Below are 19,583 nucleotides of genomic sequence, written 5' to 3'. Positions count from 1 at the left end.
AAATCGAAACCGCCAGAAACCAAGATGGCTGACCAGCGAGATCCCGGCGAATTAGCGGTGGGATCCGCATGGCTGACGGAGATCACGGCCGAGGTTACAGCAGCGGTTGAGGCCGCGTTGGACAAAAAGCTTCAGCAATTGCTCGATCGGGCGGAGGAGGCTCATGAGCGTATAGACAGTATAAATATGGAGCTAGATGAAGGTTTGCAGCGGATTTCAGAGATGGAGGAGACGGTGGAGGCACAGAAGGAGATCAACAAGAAACTGGAGAAGAAAGTACAGGATCTGGAGACAAAGATTGATGATTTGGAAAATAGGAGCCGGCGAAATAACCTCCGTTTGGTTGGTTTACCAGAATCGCTTCTAGATAAAGATTTGCCTACCTTTTTGGAGGATTGGCTGCCGAAAACATTACATATAGAGGACAAACTACAGAGTTTTTGTATTGAACGAGCCCATAGAGTTGGGCCTCCGAGACAGCCTGAGAACAGGCCGCGAGTAGTCATACTAAAAGCTCTGAACTTTCGGCATAAACAACATATTCTGGAAGCGATAAGAGGAGGCAAAACTCTCACCTATCAAGACAAGAAGATCCTTTGTTTTCAGGATTATTCTCAGCAGGTGCAGGCGAGGAGGAAGTCCTTTGCACCTTTATGTACGGACCTTTTCAATAAAAAAATAAAATTTGCGCTCTTGTATCCGGCTAAGTTACGTCTCACGATCAATGGAGTCACTAAATTTTTGGACACTGTTGAAGCAGCTAAAGCATACATTCAACAACATGGCGGTGAATAGACCCTCAAAGGGGAAGGATATAACTACAGAAGCATCTGAGGGAGCTCCACAAGACAGGGGCTTATTTGAAACTAATTTGCTATGGGAAATCACCCCCGGAAAACTTATGGATTTCTCAAAGATTGAACATTGAAGGATGGAAAAGAGATTTAGTTAAGTCCTGATCAATGCTTGAACATATGGGATAGTGGGGATGATATAATACATATATACAACAGAGGAATCAGACATGGACTGTGGAATATAATGTTGAATTACAAGGGTCGTATGAGCATGGAGAGGCGGAATGCAAAATAAGGCTGAAAGAATACACAGAACTGAATTACAGCACAGTATGCTGAACTATTGCCAGGATGTGGTGAAAGAAGATGATCAAAGACTGGTATACGAAAAGTGATGTGTAAATTTGTGAATATGTTGGTGGTTAAGACTGGGAAGAGTTAGAGGGGTAAATAATAACGGCAGGGTGAGTGTAGGGGTTAATAAGTGACTAGTTCTTGGAACAGGAGGGAGGGAGGGAGGATTTGAAGGATGGGAGCTTGGGGGGAGAGAGGGGGGGGGGGTGAGAGATAGGGGGTTATATAAAATTAGGTTAACAGAACCTCAATCAGACATATGGAGTCAGAAGAGAAATATGAGTGAGTTGAATGAGGAGTGGCTGCGTACACAAACAGCAGGAGTGGTGCTGCTGGGACACCATGACTGCTCTTATGTGAATGTGGAACATTGGTTGCTGCATAAGCGAGACTTAGGAGACTGATGGGATTAAGGATATACTCTTGGAATGTGGGGGGTATTTCATCTCCCATTAAGAGAAAGAAAATCTTACATAGTCTCAAAAAGAAAAGAGCGGATATAGCACTTCTCCAGGAGACACATTTATCGTCTCAGGAGCACCTTAAGCTTAAAACCTGGTGGGTGGGAACAGTACTGGAGACCCCAGCGGTGGGGAAGAAGGCTGGGGTAGTGATATTGTTCCATAAATCACTCCAGGTTGAGGTGGGGCAGATGTGTATTGATTCTGAAGGGAGATATATTCTGGCACAGGTCAAGGTGAATAACACCACCTACCTTATTAGTAACATATATGCCCCTAATGTGTACAGTAAGAAATTCTTCCACTCTCTCATAAGTAAGATACAGCAATTTAATGTTTCGAAGAAGATAATTGGGGGTGATTTCAATATGGTAGCTGATCCCACCATGGATAAATCACACCATATAGCAGGTGCGATGGGAGGGATAGATAAAGGTATCAATTTGATGTGTGGGGCTCTGGGAGTGGTTGATGTGTGGCGGGTTCTTAACCCTAATACTAAAGATTATACGCACTATTCTAGAGCTCATCACACGCAATCGCGAATAGACTACATACTGATAGATGAAGATAGTTTTGCAGACATCTTGGAGGCAGCAATAGATCCCACGATAATTTCGGATCATGCGGCAATATCGATTGAGTTTAAAGATCTGAATGCGCAAAGTAGAGAGTTCAGATGGATATTCCCCTTAGATCTGTATTATGATCAGGATTTTAGGCAATATATTAGGAGAAAATGGGAAGAATATGCACTATATAATGATGCACACATGGATACACCAATATTGTTCTGGGAGGCTGGGAAAGCTGTGTTAAGAGGTGAGATTATAGCATACAGTGTCAGAAAGAAAAAACAGAGAGATCGAGAGATCATTAGATTGGGGGAGCAGTTGGTGCAATTGAGGAGGGCTTATGGACAAGGGGTAGCAAATCATATCCGAGAGCAACTGTTAGCCACTCAGGTAAATTTAAATGAACTGCTACATCAGCGAGCCACTAAATCTGTTGAATATTATAGATATCAATTGCATAGATTTGGGAATAAACCCGGGAAACTGATGGCAGGGCTGGTGAGGAAGGTGAAGGGGCAGAGGAGAGTGTTGGTGATCAAGACACAGAGGGGGAACCTAGTACATGATGATACAGAGATAAGAGACGTATTTAAAGATTATTATGCTAGACTATATGCCAAAAATGATGATGATGATCTAGACCCTGACATATACTTAGAAAATATCAATAAGACAAAGATCTCAGAACAACAGAAGAGGGAGCTAAATAAACCGATTGAGACTGAGGAGGTCCTTAAAGAAATTAGAGCTAGTGCCTTGCATAAAGCGGCGGGGCCAGATGGATATAGGGCTGAATTCTACAAAATTTTAATGCAGGATATAGGAGGCCCTTTAACAAAGTTCTTTAATAGATCAGTTGAAATAGGTGAACTTCCACAGTCTTTGCGATTAGCGGATATAATAGTATTTCCAAAACCTGAGAGAGATCCGACCATACCAGACTCATATAGACCAATTTCACTGATTAGTTATGAAGCCAAGCTGCTAGCTAAAATTCTGGCCTCAAGATTGGCAAAAGTATTACCAAGCATAGTGGCGACCCCTCAGGTGGGATTTATACAGGGGAGACAGAGTGGGAAAAATATTAGACTGATACTGGCATCAATAGAGAACGTACGCAGAGAGGGAGGAGATTCCTTATTGATTAGTTTCGACGCCGAAAAGGCGTTTGATCGAGTAGAGTGGGAGTTCTTGTTTGCTTCATTAAGAGCGTATGGATTTGAAGGTTACTTCACACAAGCAATCTCTATATTATATAAGAATCCTATGGCGAGAGTGATGGTTAACGGAGCGTACTCTCGAAATTTTGTAATTAATAGAGGTACCAGACAGGGATGCCCTCTGTCTCCCTTACTGTTTGCTATTACGCTAGACCCGTTGATTCGGGAAATCATAAGTAACCCTGAGATTGAAGGTATAAAACTGGGAACCAGAGAATTTAAGATATCGGCGTTTGCCGATGACATTTTGGTTCACCTAGCTAAACCGGAGAGATCGCTACCGGTATTGATGGAGGTTTTTGAAGAATATGGGGCCTTTTCGGGATTTAAATTGAATTTTCAAAAGTCAGAGGGATTGCCCACAACCAATCTGGTAAAGAAGAAATGGAAGGGCAGGTTCCCATTGAGATGGGCGAACAAGGAATTTAAATACTTAGGCATAATACTAACAAGTGATATGAGTAGCTTATATAGACAGAATATAGACCAGTTACTGCAATATACGCGACATAAATTAGCAATATGGGAGGGACTGCCCTTAACTTTAAGTGGGCGAGTGGGTTTGTTTACAATGATACTTTTCCCAAAGTGGCTGTATGTATTAAGACAATTGCCACTAGTCATACAGACTAAAGATATAAAGAAGATCCGTGGAATGTTGACTAGATTCTGTTGGAGCGGGAAAAAGGCTAAAGTTAAATTGGAATATCTCTATGGGAAAAAAACAGAGGGGGGACTGGGGCTGCCTGACATCAAACAGTATAATTGGGCTTGTCTAGCTAGACACTTAGCAGATTGGATTATGGAAACAGAAGAGCATACGGAATGGAATATTGAGAGTGCATTGTTTAGACCATATCACCCTTATTATATGATGCATGTAGAGAGTAAAATGATACCAAAGGAATGGAAACATCATATCTTATTGGACCCAATGAGAAGTATATGGCAGTACATATTGAGGAGATTAAATAAAAACCCACGATGTACGGATCTCCTCCCACTAGTAGGGAATGGAGCATTCGGACCGGGGAATAATTGTCCGAAATTTGTCAAGTGGGCACAGGAGGGAGTGGTACTAGTGGCAGATGTTATGCAAGATACGGGAAAGATTGTATCAAGAGAGGCTTTAGAGGACATGGTGGGGGCAGAGAATGTGACATGGTATGCTTACTGCCAGATCCACAGTTATATTGAGAAACTACATAGGGGAAAATGTGATAGAGGGATATATGAGCTGCTGATGAATTTGTTTTTGCCTAAGGGAAGAGAACAGACTACGGTGTCCATACTATATAAACAGTTAAATTTGATAGCCAAGCATCGTAGTTATGAAGCAGTGGCAAGACGATGGTCTGAGGATTTAAAGGTAGAGATCAGCAGTGGAGATATAGTCCAATCTCTAAAGGAGATAGTACATAAAGTGGAGAGTGCCAGATATAGGGAGATACAATTTAGAATTGTTCTGAGGGCATATATGTCTCCCATACAGGCCTATTACGCAGGTAGATTGCAAGAAACACATTGTAGTAAATGTCATTTTCAGAGAGCAACACTATATCACATGTTTTGGGGATGTCCGGTCATACAAGATTTTTGGGGCCCAGTGCTGGAATATTGTGAGGCCATGCTACACAGGAAGCTTCGGTTAGAGTCTAAAACTGTTGTGCTTGGATTAAGGGGAAGAGGGTCAATACTACGACATAAAGAAAACCTATTTATTTATAAGGTACTAATGGTTGGGAAACAATGTATATTACAACACTGGACACAAGACATAGGGCCCTCCTTCTGGCAATGGAGGAACTCGCTTCATTCCTTGGTGCGAATGGAAGCACGTGCTATGACTAGTAGCCCTAGAAGTAGACAACGATTTTGGGAAGTCTGGGAACCATACGTACAGGCTCTATCCAGCAGAGCTCGCAGTTTATTGGTGAACACACTCATGGGAGAGGAAGGTAGGGGAAGATAAATGGCTTTATATGTTTAATGGTTAGCGCTAATATAGAATTACATGGTATAGGAATAGGGGGGGAGGGGAGGGGGGGGGGGGAAGGGGAGGAAAGGAACCTTTAATGAAACCTTTTGATGACACTCTAGATTCGATTATGATAAGGAATAAACGGGGGGGGGGGGGGGAAAACAGACAAAGACTTGTATTAGATAAATGTTTATTGACAATATTTACAATTGACAGTAACATCAATAGAATAATTTTTTCTCTTCTAAAATAATACAGAATAGGGATTGGGGGGAGGGAGGGACAATGTTATATGACAAAATTGATGGCTATATGTAATGATACATGTTTTCAGTGATGTTCCACTGAGTTTTATACAAATGTTTTGAGACTGCCATGTTCAGGTGGATTTGTATTTTTGGAATGGTCATCAATAAAAAACTGTTAAACATAAAACAAGTGCCGAGCAATGCGGTCTGTGCCCTGAAAATGGCAAGAACAAATCAAGATCAGGTACACATATGAAGTATCACATCATATCATATGTAATGAGTTTATCTTGTTGGGCAGATACTGATGGACCCTACAAGTCTTTATCTGCAGTCATCTACTATGTTACTATGGGGCTCATTTTCAAAGCACTTAGACTTACAAAGTTCCATAGGTTACTATCTAGCTCATTTTCGAAAGGGATCGCCGGCAATCTTCCGACACAAATCGGGAGATCACCGGCAATCTCCTGATCCCGGCCAAATTGGTATTATCGAAAGCCGATTTTGGCCGGCCCCAACTGCTTTTTCGTTGTGGCACCGGCCAACCTTCAAGGGGGTGTGTTGGTAGGGTAGCGAAGGTGGCATGGGGGCGGGGTGGGGGCGTGGTTACAGGATGGCTGGCTTCAACTTATAATGAAAAAAAATGGCCGGCTCGAAAGAGCATTTCGCCGGCCGGACTTGGTCCATTTATTTTTAGGACCAAGTCTGAAAAAAGTGCCCCAACTGACCAGATGACCACCGGAGGGAAGCGGGGATCACCTCCCCTTACTCCCCCAGTGGTCACCAACCCCCTCCCACCCCACCCCCCCCCCAAAAAAAAAAAATTAAAACTTTTTTTGCCAGCCTGTATGCCAGCCTGACATGTCATACCCAGCTCGACAGCAGTATGCAGGTCCCTGGAGCAGTTTTTAGTGGGTGCAGGGCACTTCAGGCAGGTGGACCCAGGCCCCCCCCCCCCCCACCTGTTACAATTGTGGTGGTTAATGTTGAGCCCTCCAAAAAACCCCAAATCCCCCTGTACCCACATGTAGGTGCCACCCTTCACCCCCCCTTTCGGCTATGGTAATGGTGTAGAGTTGTGCGGAGTGCGTTTTGGGGGGGGGGGTTTGGGGGGCTCAGCACCCAAGGTGAGGGTGCTATGCACCTGGAAGCTATTTTTGTTTTGTTTTTTAATTTTTTTAAGTGCCCCCCTAGGGTGCACGGTTTGTGTCCTGGCATGTCAGGGGGGCCAGTGTACTACAAATGCTGGCTCCTCCCACGACCAAATGCCTTGCATTTCGTCGGGTTTGAGATGGCCAGGCCCGGTTTCCATTATGGCTGGAAAACGAAGCCGGCCATCTCATGTAAACCCGGCGATCCTGCTCTAAACCCGGTGAGCGATTTGGCTGGCGCCAAGCGTATCTTGAAAATACGCTTGGCTCCGCCCCCTTGCGAAGACAGCCCCAAATATGGCCGGCCATCGATTTGGCCGGCGCCATTCGATTATGCCCCTCCACGGAACTTTGTAAGTCTATGTGCTTTGAAAATACACCTCTATGTAAATGTAAGTTTCCTATTACTAATATACGTGAAAATCTAACAGATTTTGAAGAAATAAAATCAAACAACTGCCTTACAGCAAACCAACTAATGGGAGGTCGATAAATTAATGTAATGCCTTGGACCGTATATAGAATCATCCTGCAATTTACAAGCTACTATCTCTAAGCCTTTTGTTAGTAGTGAATCAACAAAGATTACTGAGAAAAAAACTAATTGTAGTAAATTTTTCTAATAATATTGGTTTCAACTAGGAAACTAATTTCTTATTTCTAGCAGATGGTCTATATCCATAGATTACTTCAATGTTCCTTAGTTGTACAGGTGAACAATCTACCAGCATACCTGTCTTGCCTTGGTCTATTCTGAATGGATGGTTCAATTACAGGTATATTAAAATATTGAGGCTGAAAGCCCTTATAACAGTTGCCAAATAAGTAAAAAACAGAATATTAAAAAAATGCATTACATTTTTTTTATTATACTAAAAAAGAATAAAATACTTTTTAGCTATTTAAAACAGATTTACTCAGGATTAATAAAAGGAACCTGGAAACAATTAAGGGATCATAATAAAAATTTTTCCACGGGGTAACCATTACTTTAACAGTTTCAATTTTCCCCCTCCACTATATGTGCATTGGGAACCAAGAGGACTTTTTACTAAGGAGCGCCGAAAAATGGCCTGCGCTGGTGTAGGCACATTTTGGATGTGCAAAAGTCCATTTTTCAGCATGCCTGAAAAAAAAAAGGCCTTTTTTTTGTGGCTAAAAATGGACATGCGGCAAAATTAAAACCAGAGCGCGTCCATTTTTGACCTGAAATCTTACCGCCACCTACTGACTTAGCAGTAAGGTCTCACGCATTAACCGGGCAGTAATTGTCAGCGAGTGTACACTGCCTATTACCGCCAGGTAAGAGCCATATGATAGAAAATTTCTACCATGTGTTTTGGACACACATCAAAAATGGAATTACCACCCGGGGCACATGGTAGCCGGGCGGTAATTCCAATCTGATGAATGTTGGACATGAGCAGACACCTACGTGCCTTAGTAAAAGGGCCCCCAAGAGTCTAACAATCTCTTAACTTTAGTATGGATGATCTTAAATTTGTGATCCACATTATCATCCAGATTCAGGGAGAATTGAATGCCCAAATATTTAAATGTAAGTAGGTGACCACTGATAACTTAGCTTTTGAATCTTAAAAGCAAGAGAGTGAAAGATGGGTTAGGAAACAATAGGGTTACCATATGTCCGGATTTACCAGGACAAGAGGACATGTCCTGGTGTCCGGACGGGTTTTGCCAGTCCGCCCGTTTTTCCGGATTTCTGGACAAACAGGCGGGCGGGCGGCGGGCCTATCCTAGCCTCCCCTTACTTACTATCTACTGCCCTGGTTGTCTAGTGACCTCTTTGGGGCAGGAAAGAGTCCCCTCTTTCCTGCCCGGAGCGCTGCCCTTGCCCTGCATCCTGTTGCTGTGACGGTCTTGGGATTCAAAATGGCCGCCGAGAGTTGAAGTCTCGCAAAGGCCGCTTCAACTCTCGGCGGCCATTTTGAATCCCGAGACCGTCACAGCAACAGGATGCGGGGCAAGGACAGAGCTCCGGGCAGGAAAGAGGGGGCTCTTTCCTGCCCCAAAAAGGTCAGTAGACCACCAGGGCAGTAGATAGTAAGTAAGGGGAGGGGAGGGGAGGTGACCCGGGGGAGGGGAGGGGAGGGGAACTTAAATATGTGACGGGGTGGGGTGAGGATGCGAAAGGGTGGGCCTGGGCGGGACATGTGTCCTCTTTTTGAGAGGACAAAATATGGTAACCCTAGGAAACAGGCAAGATGAAATATTGTACTATTTAGAATTTGCAAGACCTATTTAAGCAGTCTTACATATTCATCAGTAATTTCAGGCAAACTGGTTTCATCAGCTTTCTCCTTTTTTTCAGCTACCCACTTGCTTGCAGCCTCTACAAGAGCAGCTTCGGGTACCCTGCTGCTTTTTTCCAAGGCGGCGACCTAAACAGGAACAATGCCATCAGTCAGCAGTAATAATAAAGTTTAAACAGTCAATTCTGAATTTAATGAGTTCTTTATTATTCTTATAAGTATCTCTAAAATAAACTTGTGGAAGGTAGAGCACAACAGCATCTAAAAAAACTGAACAATTAACAGCTAATGAATAATAAATAACATAAAACAAATTTAAATAATCAAAGAATTTAAAATTAACATCAAAATAATCCTAGTCATAGCAAAGGGACCCTTTTACTAAGCTGCTTATTTCTATGGACTTTTGAATGAGCAGGTTCTTTCCATTTCTCTTCATGGCTTTTACTCCTCCTTGCTGCTGCTAAGTGTTAAGTGGAAAGAACAGCAAAAGAATCTGCTCTTTTACAGCAAGTGAAGGGGTGCACCATTTGGAGGGGTGGTTCTGGTAAAGATTCCTTGCATGCCTTAATTGAAATTAATAGTTAGAATTAGATTACACATTTTTTCTTTTGGAGTATCTTGGACACTTTTACTCACAGATATTGTTGATATTTATACAAAGGGTTTTTTTGAGGAACCAATGATTTTTCTTCCTAGAGGCAGTTTTTTTCCATTGGTTTGTTTTTCAACCTTTGTAGATTGGTATATGGACCAATGATAAAATTGTGCTCCTGATAGAGTTGAGATGTAGCCAGCAAAGGAGGATGTGTTCAAGAATGAACAGTCTTACTGGGACGCTTTGAGGTTCCTTTATGTGTAAAAGAAGTGCTTAATCTGTGAATAAAACGGTCCAATTACAAACTGATTTGTGAATTTCATTAATGGTATAGTTACCAATTTGATCCCACTTTGAATAATTTGAACAATATACGCAGCCATGTGTCTGGCTGGACAAATGTACAGTGGCGCACATTGGGAAGAATAATCCAAATCATAGTTATCTAATGCTAGGGTCCAATTTGGGGATCAGTACCCAAGAAAAAGATCTAGGTGTCATTGTAGACAATACGCCCAGTGTACAGTGATGGCCAAAAAAGCAAACAGGATGCTAGGAATTATTAGGAAAGGGATGGTGAATAAGACCGAGAACACTATAATGACTCTGTATTGCTCAATGGTGTGACCTCACCTTGGGGCCCTTTTACTAAGCCGCGAAAGCGCCTACGTGCACCCAACGGGTGCCAATTTTGAGCTACCGCGCAGCTACCACGTGGCTCTTGTGGTAATTTCATTTTTGGCGCACATCCACTAAGAGCGTCTGAAAAATATTTTTTATTTTCTGGCGCGCGTCAGCTACGCACGCCAAGTGGCATTTGACGCAGTAGGTCATTACTGCACAGTTACCGCGTGAGACTTTACCACTAGGTCAATGGCTGGCGGTCATGTTTCATTTTGCCGCACGTGCATTTTCAGCAAAAATTTAAAAAGGCATTTTTTGTAGGTGTGTTGAAAAATGATTCTGTGCGCGCCCAAAACATGCGTCTACACTACCGCAGGCCATTTTTCAGTGCACCTTAGTAAAAGGACTCCCTTGAGTATTTGCAATTCTGGTCACCATATCTCAAAAAAGATATAGCACAATTATAAAAGCTTCAAAGAGTGACCAGAATGATAAAGGGGATGGAACTCCTTTATGAAGAAAGGCTAAAGAGGTTAGGGCACTTCAGCTTGGAAAAAAGACAGCTGAGGGGAGATATGATTGATGTCCACAAAATCCTCAGTGGTGCAGAATAAATAGAAGTAACATAGTAACAAAGTAGATGACGGCAGATAAAGACCTGTACGGTCCATCCAGTCTGCCCAACAAGATAAACTCATATGTGCTACTTTTTGTGTATACCTGACTTTGATTTGTATCTGCCATTTTTAAGGCACAGACCGTAGAAGTCTGCCCAGCACTAGCCCCGTCTCCCAACCACTAGCCCCGCCTCCCCCCACTGGCTCTGCCACCCAATCTCCGCTAAGCTTCTGAGGATCCATTCCTTCTGAACAGGATTCCTTTATGTTTATCCCATGCATTTTTGAATTCAGTTACCGTTTTCACCTCCACCACCTCCCGCGGGAGGGCATTCCAAGCATCCACCACTCTCTCCGTGTAAAAATACTTCCTGACATTTTTCTTGAGTCTGCCCCCTTACAATCTCATATCATGTCCTCTAGTTCTACCGCCTTCCCATCTACGGAAAAGGTACATTTGCGGATTAATACCTTTCAAATATTTGAACGTCTGTATCATATCACCCCTGTTTCTCCTTTCCTCCAGGGTATACATGTTCAGGTCAGCAAGTCTCTCCTCATACGTCTTGTAACGCAAATCCCATACCTTTTTTGTAGCTTTTCTTTGCAAAAAAGGTAAGTGAATCAATTTTTTATTTTTTCAAAAGTACGACCAGGGGACACTCAAAGAAGTTACATGGAAATACTTTTAAAACAAATAGGAGGAAATATTTTTTTCACTCAGCGAATAATTAAGCTGCTGAACTCTTTGCCAGAGGATGTAGTAACAGCGGTTAGCATATCTGGGTTTTTAAAAAGTTTGGTCAACTTCCTGGAGGAAAACTCCATGGTCTGCTATTGAGACAGACATGCGTAAGTCACTGCTTGTAGCATGGAATGTTGATACTATTTGGGTTTCTGCCATGTACTTGTGACCTAGATTGGCCACTGTTAGAAAAAGGGATTGGGTTAGATGAACTATTGGGACCTAGTGGGCTGCAGAAAAAGGAAATGTAAAAGTCCTATAAAAACCTGGTTAAACGAAAAAAAAGGGACAATGGAAAGGACAGTGGCCCCAAGCAGACAACTTAACACACTTAAAACACAGCAAAAATACTGAGAATTGTGATGTAAAATTTTCTTAGATGTGAGCTGTGGAGGACAGTGAACAAGAACTTCCTAATTTCTACGCAAAAAAATGAAGACTGAGCTGATCCTGCATGACGACGGCTGATGGAAAAGTGTACGCAGGCACAGTGAGCCGCTTCCATACACTTCTAGAAAGGTTGCTAGGGAGCATTTCTCATGCAAAGCTCCATCAGATGATATCACCCCATCAGTGAGAATGTTCCATCCTGCTTGTCCTCAGTGAAAAGACTGCTATGAGGTGGCGTATCAAACGTTAAACAAACTGAAATTGAGGAAGACTTCTATGCAAAGCTCCCTTTCTCTGAGCTCCATGACTTCCACCATGACCTAGTGAGCTCTAAACATTTTACTTTGAGCTGGCTAACACTTTATTACCCTTGTATCTTTGTGCTACCAGTGAGCTTCTAGTGTCAATCATGTACTGCATGCCAACCAGAAACTGAAAACTTTCTGTCACCATTTATTGCACACTTGGTAAATCTATCTCTTGAATATGGAAAAATGTGCCACCTCAACTGAAAAAGGCAGTAATTACTCCTATCCTAAGATTGTTAAGGTTGACAGTAGTGATTCTGTGTATAGACCTGTCTCAAATCTGTCCTTGTTAACGAAGGATCTGCAAAGAGTAGTATTGGAGCAATTATCAGATTATGTGAGTAGGAACCAGTTGTTGCATAATCGACAACCGTGATACAGACATTATAACGCAGAATCTATACTAGTAGACATTACTGATAGCATTTTAGTAAAGGCTGATCAAGTGTTGGATGCATTACGGGTTAAGCTGGATTTGACCACAGCTTTTGATATGGTTATCACACAGCAAGTTGCATACACTTCTTAAGGAAATGGGTTTGGGGCCTACAGTACTAACCTGGTTTAATTTGTATTTGAAGGCTAGCTTGCTGTCAAATGGGATGAGAATATGTTCATGGAAAAAAAAAGCTGGTCAGAGGGGTTCCCCAAGGGTCATTGTTATTGCCCTTACTGTTCAATTTGTATCCTGCATCACTGGTTGTAATTCTTGAGGGTTGGAATATGAAGTTTCATTTGTTTGCTGATGACATCCAGTGGATTTTCTTTATAAAGGATAATCAAGGGGATGCAGTAAAAGATTTACCGTATTTTTCGGACTATAAGACGCACCGGACCATAAGACGCACCTAGGTTTTAGAGGAGGGAAATAGGAAAAAAAAATGTTCCTTTTTCCCTCCTCTAAAACCTAGGTGCTCCGGTGCGTCTTCTCTGAATCCCTCCCTCCGAGTTCGGGATCGCCCTCCCCCCGGCCCTGTCACCACTTCTCCCTACTCACGTCACCCGATCTTCCCTGGTGGTCTAGTGACGTTGGGGCAGGAAAGAGCCCCCTCTTTCCTGCCCAGCGCGCTGCTCTCCGTCCTCCTGTATGCTACCTGACGGTCTCGGCGAGATTCAAAATGGCCGCCGAGAATTGAAGTCTCGACTGCCATTTTGAATCTCGCCGAGACCGTCAGGCTGCATATGAGGACGGAGAGCAGCGCGCTGGGCAGGAAAGAGGGGGCTCTTTCCTACCCCGACATCACTAGACCACCAGGGAAGATCGCTTTACTCATACTACCCCTCTCCTCAAGACCCTTCACTGGCTCCCTATCCGTTTTCGCATCCTGTTCAAACTTCTTCTACTAACCTATAAATTTACTCACTCTGCTGCTCCCCAGTATCTCTCCACACTCGTCCTTCCCTACACCCCTTCCCGTGCACTCCGCTCCATGGATAAATCCTTCTTATCTGTTCCCTTCTCCACTACTGCCAACTCCAGACTTCGCGCCTTTTGTCTCGCTGCACCCTATGCCTGGAATAAACTTCCTGAGCCCCTACGTCTTGCCCCATCCTTGGCCACCTTTAAATCTAGACTGAAAGCCCACCTCTTTAACATTGCTTTTGACTCGTAACCACTTGTAACCACTCGTCTCCACCTACCCTCCTCTCTTCCCGTTCACATTAATTGATTTGATTTGCTTACTTTATTTATTTTTTGTCTATTAGATTGTAAGCTCTTTGAGCAGGGACTGTCTTTCTTCTATGTTTGTGCAGCGCTGCGTATGCTTTGTAGCGCTATAGAAATGCTAAATAGTAGTAGTAGTAGAGTAGGGAGAAGTGGTGACAGGGCCGGGGGGAGGGCGATCCCGAACTCGGAGGGAGGGAGGGCGGGCGGGCGATCCCGAACTCGGAGGGAGGGAGGGAGGGAAATCTCTACCTTCGGACTATAAGACGCACCCCCCCCCCCATTTTTCTCCCAAATTTGGGGGGGAAAAAGTGTGTCTTATAGTCTGAAAAATACGGTAAATGAGAAATTGGAAAATTTGTATGATTGGTTTTGTGCCCATGATTTGGCATTAAATGTGAATAAATCCTCTGCAATGTGGTTATCATGTCAGAATAAGTCATTGTAGCTTATGTCTAAAATACAGGAATTATTAGATGAAATTAAGACTCTGGTAATTTATTGTGATAGGTCTTTGAGTTGTGTTTCTTTCAGATGTGGTTAATCAAACAGCTGAAACTTTTCTTATCCAAATCTAATTTAGTGAAAGTAGTGCATGCATTAGTATCTAGTTGGTTGGATTACTACAATTCCTTGTATAAAGGGTTGAGTAAAAACAAATCTAAATAGATTACAGCTGGTAAGGAAAAACTTGATCATTGGCTGTCAGTTGTAGCACAAATTTCTTTTAAACTTCTTTGTTTGTATACAAGGAGGTTCATTTTCAAAACAGAAAAACGGCCAAAAAGCGGCACAAAGATGGACGTTTTTCTTGCAAAAACATCCAAAGCACAATTTTTGAAACACATAGGACAATTTTCTATGCAGTTCATTTACAGTGCATCCAAATCACAAGGAGGCATGCGGGGGCAGGATCTGGCTATTACCACAACTTGGACATTTTTCTACCATAATGGAACAAAGCGAAAACATCCAGGGCTAAAAGTTGGACGTTTTGATCTGAACCTGTTTCAATCACAAGTCATAAAAAGCTGCCCTAAATGACCAGATAACCACTGGAGGGATGAAGACATGACCCTCCCCCTTTTCCCCCCAATGGCCACTGATCTCCCCCAATGGCCACTGACCTCCCCCCACCCCCCAAAGATGTGAAAGAAACAATACATACCAGCCTTTATGACAGTTCCAGATATTATGACCAGTCCTATTGGAGCAGGAGTAGCCTAGTGGTCAGTGCAGTGCACTGTAGAAAAGGGGACCCAGGCCTATATCACATTCTGTTACACTTGTGGTAGAACGTGTGAGCCCTCCAAAACCCACCAAAAAACTACTATATCCACATACAGGTGACAACTGCAGGCATAAGGGCTATTGTAGTGGTGTACAGCTGGGTACAGTAGGTTTTTGGTGGGCTTTGGAGGGCTCCCCATACAATATAAGGGGGAAGAATGCTGCCGCCAACTCCCCCCCCCCCAATACGTTCCAATGGCTTGTTTTTGTGCGTTTTTTCCTTGGAATTATTTTAACAGTCACAGAAGAATAATGCATTGAGCGTAAAAAAAGATCTAAAAACATCTAGGAAATGTTTTTTCAAAATAAAAAGACGTTTTCAGGTTCAAAAATGGCCATATTTGCTACTTGATTTTTGGACTTTTTCAGCAAAATATCCAAAGCTGGATTCAGACGTCATAATGAAAATGCCCCTTGAAACGTCTCATTTGAATGTGTCAAAATATTTGTCTGATAAACTGAATACATATGTGCCAGTTCATACTATGCATTCATCTTAGAGGAATTTGTTGCTACTGCCATCTCTGGACACAGTGAGATTGACAATAAAAAGGAATAAGAACTATGATAGAGGGAATCCAAAGCACAAAACAGCACCAGACACAAAAGTACAAAGGGCCTTCAAGATTAGGGCGTCAACTCAGGTTTATTAAGACCCAACATGGTCTGTGTTTCGGTCAAACTGCCTGCGTCAGGGGTCTTATGAATGTGAACAGACTCAATTAGTAACCATTCAAAGGAGAATGCCAATTCTTCGGTCACTAAAACGGCAAAAAAAAAAAAAAAAGCGGAAAACTCTCTTGTGGTACACACTCTAGTCTAAAGAAGGAATGCCATTTTGTCAGGCTGGACCTCAGCTCTGGAGCATGTTGTCCAGTGAGTTGCACACCATCAACAGTTATACAGGTTACTGTAAAATGTTGAAAACCTGGTTATTTAATGATAGCTTTTATTCTACTACTACTACTTAACATTTCTAAAGCGCTACTAGGGTTACACAGCGCTGTACAATTTACATAGAGGGACAGTCCCTGCTCAAAGAGCTTACAATCTAGAAGACAAGTGAACGGTCAAATTGGGGCAGTCTGGATTTACTGAATGGTAAGAGTTAGGTGCCGAATGCAGCAATGAAGAGGTGGGTTTTAAGCAAAGACTTGAAGATGGGCAGGGAGGGGGCTTGGCGTAAGGGCTCAGGAACGTTGTTCCAAGCATAGGGTGAGGCGAGGCAGAATGAGCGGAGCCTGGAGTTGGCGGTGGTGGAGAAGGGTACTGAGAGGAGGGATTTGTCCTGTGAACGGAGGTTTCGGGCGGGAACGTAAGGGGAGATGAGGGTAGAAAGGTAGTGAGGGGCAGCAGACTGAGTGCATTTGTAGGTAAGAAGGAGAAGCTTGAATTGAATGCGGTATCTGATTGGAAGCCAGTGAAGTGACCTGAGGAGAGGGGTGATATGAGTATATCGGTTCTGGCGGAATATAAGACGTGCGGCAGAGTTCTGAACAGATTGAAGGGGGGATAGATGGCTAAGTGGGAGGCCGGTGAGGAGTAAGTTGCAGTAGTCAAGGCGAGAGGTAATGACAGCGTGGACGAGAGTTCAGGTGGTGTGTTCAGAGAGGAAAGGGCGAATTTTGCTGATGTTAAAAAAAAGGAAGAAGCGACAGGTCTTGGCTATCTGCTGGATATGTGCAGAGAAGGAGAGGGAGGAGTCAAAGATGACACCGAGGTTGCGGGCAGATGAGACGGGGAGGATGAGGGTGTTATCAACTGAGATAGAAAGTGGAGGAAGAGGAGAAGTGGGTTTTGGTGGAAAGACGATGAGCTCGGTCTTGGACATGTTCAGTTTCAGGTGGCGGTTGGACATCTAGGCAGCAATGTCGGATAAGCAGGCAGATACCTTTGCCTGGGTCTCCGCGTGATGTCTGGTGTGGAGAGATATAGCTGGGTGTCATCAGCATAGAGATGATACTGGAAACCATGAGATGAGATCAGGGAGCCCAGGGAGGAGGTGTAGATTGAGAAGAGAAGGGGTCCAAGGACAGATCCCTGGGGAACACCAACAGATAGGGGGATGGGGGTGGAGGAAGATCCATGAGACTGAACTCTGAAGATGTGGTGGGAGAGATAGGAGGAGAACCAGGAGAGGACAGAGCCCTGGAACCCAAATGAGGACAGTGTGGCAAGAAGTCATGATTGACAGTGTCAAAAGCGGCGGATAGATCGAGGAGGATGAGGATGGAGTAGTGGCCTCTGGATTTGGCAAGGAACAGGTCAATAAAGTCTTTTTGGATATTATACTGATCTGCTGGTTTGTTTTCCACGTTGGATTTTGCAGATCGTTTGCCTTGTTGCTTTCTAGGAACAGGTCATTACAGACTTTAGAGAGTGCTGTTTCTGTCGAGTGTAGAGGGCGAAAACCGGATTGAAGTGGATCGAGGATGGCATGAGAGGAGAGAAAAATCAAGGCAGCGGCTGTGAACGGCACGCTCAAGTATTTTGGAGAGGAAGGGTAGGAGGGAGATGGGGCGGTAGTTGGAGGGACAGGCAGGGTCAAGTGATGGTTTTTTGAGGAGAGGTGTGACTACGGCGTGCTTGAAGGTGTCAGGGACAGTTGCAGTGGAGAGAGAGAGGTTGAGGATATGACAGTTGGCGGGGGTGACGGTATGAGAGATGATGTTAAGTAAGTTGGTGGGGATGGGATCAGAAGAGCAGGTGGTGCATTTCGAGGAGGAAAGAAGTCGAGCGGTTTCCTCCTCGGTGATGACAGGAAAGGAGGAGAAAGAGGCCTGGGTTGGTTGGTTGAGGGCGAGGGTTGAAGGGTGAAGAGGAGGAGATGACTTGGTAGTGAACTCAAGGTTGATCTTTTGCAGCTTGCCGCAGAAGTAATCAGCCAGAGATTGAGGAGAGAGCGAGGGGTGGGAGCGGAGGGCACTTTGAGGAGGGAGTTAAGGGTGGCGAAGAGACGACGGGGGTTGGAGCTGAGAGAGTTGGTCAATTGGGTGTAATAGTCCTGTTTGGTAAGAAATAGGGAGGAGTGGAAGGAGGATAGCATGAATTTGTAGTGAAGGAAGTCTGAATGGGTGCGAGATTTCCTCCAGAGGCGTTCAACAGATCGGGCGCAGGAGCGAAGGTAGCGGATGCAAGGGGTCAGCCAGGGCTGGGGATTAGCATGCTTTGTGGGACGGGAGGTAGATGGTGCGAGAGTGTCCAGAGCAGAGGAGAGAGTGGCATTGTAAGCGGAGACAGCCTTGTCGACAGACTCGGAGGACATGATGGAGGGGAGGAGATTAGAAATACTAGAGGATAGGGTGGGAGGGTCAATAGCCTGGAGATTCCTGGAGGTAGTGGTTAAAGTTGGACGGGGCTGAGGGGGGGGGGGGTGAAGAAGTGTGAAGGTGATTAGGTGATGATCGGAGAGAGGAAGAGCTGATGCGTCGAAATTAGAGGGAGAGCCGGAGGAGGAGAGGACGAGGTCGAGACAGTGGCCGTCTCGGTGAGTAGGGGAGGTGGAGCATCGCTGGAGGTTGAAGGAGGATGTTAGAGTAAGGAACTGAGAAGCGCGAGGGTCGGATTGGTCATCAACGTGTATGTTAAAGTCTCCGAGAATGAGGGACGGAGATGAGGGTTCTAGAAAAACGGAAAGCCAGGCATCGAAGTCGGTGAGGAAGGAAGAGAGGGATTTATTAGGGGGGCGGTAAATGACTGCCACTCTGAGTGGCAATGGGTAGAATAGTCGGATGGAGTGCGCTTCAAAGGATGAGAAGCAGTGAGGACTGCGGTAGTAGGAGGGGTTGGAAACTACAGGAGGGCGAGAGTAGTAGCCCGACGCCTCCACCGCAGCCAGCTGGGCGGGGAGTGTGGGAGAAGAGATAACCTCCATGACAAAGGGCTGCAACTGAGGCAGAGTCGTCAGGGGAGAGCCAGGTTTCAGTTAGGGCGAGCAGTTGAAGGGAACGAGAGATGAAGAGATGATGGGTGAAGGGCAGTTTGTTGCAGACCGAGTGGGCATTACACAAGGTGCATGAGAAGGGGAGGGAAGGGGGGGGAGGAGGGGAATAGAAATGAGATTGGAGACATCACGGTATCGTTTGCATGGATAGGAGGAGGACAGGTGAGGGGGGCCTGGATTAGGATTAATGTCTCCCGCGGATAGCAGGAGGAGGAGCAAGAGAGTGCGGAGGAGGGTGGGGGAGGTCGGGCAACGAAGGCGACGAAGACGGGGTGCACTTAGGAGGAATGGTGATGGGTTAATGGCAGGAAGGAAGTGTTGAAGGTTAAGAGCTAGGAA

The 19,583-nt window shown here is 44.4% G+C and overlaps 1 protein-coding gene across 2 annotated transcripts in view; it reads right to left on the bottom strand.

The window, feature by feature from the left end:
- Positions 1–19,583, bottom strand: part of PPHLN1 (periphilin 1) — a 242,577-nt gene that overhangs the window by 43,790 nt on the left and 179,204 nt on the right. For both annotated transcript variants that reach the window (XM_030216566.1, XM_030216567.1), the window contains one exon: positions 9,067–9,192. In XM_030216566.1, the coding sequence (XP_030072426.1) occupies positions 9,067–9,192 (126 nt within the window). The remainder of the gene's footprint in view (positions 1–9,066; positions 9,193–19,583) is intronic.

This window comes from Microcaecilia unicolor, chromosome 10 (assembly GCF_901765095.1).
Source record: "Microcaecilia unicolor chromosome 10, aMicUni1.1, whole genome shotgun sequence".
Taxonomy (NCBI): domain Eukaryota; kingdom Metazoa; phylum Chordata; class Amphibia; order Gymnophiona; family Siphonopidae; genus Microcaecilia; species Microcaecilia unicolor.
Note: the sequence above shows the minus strand (reverse complement) of the source record. Positions and strands in the feature narration are given on the sequence as shown.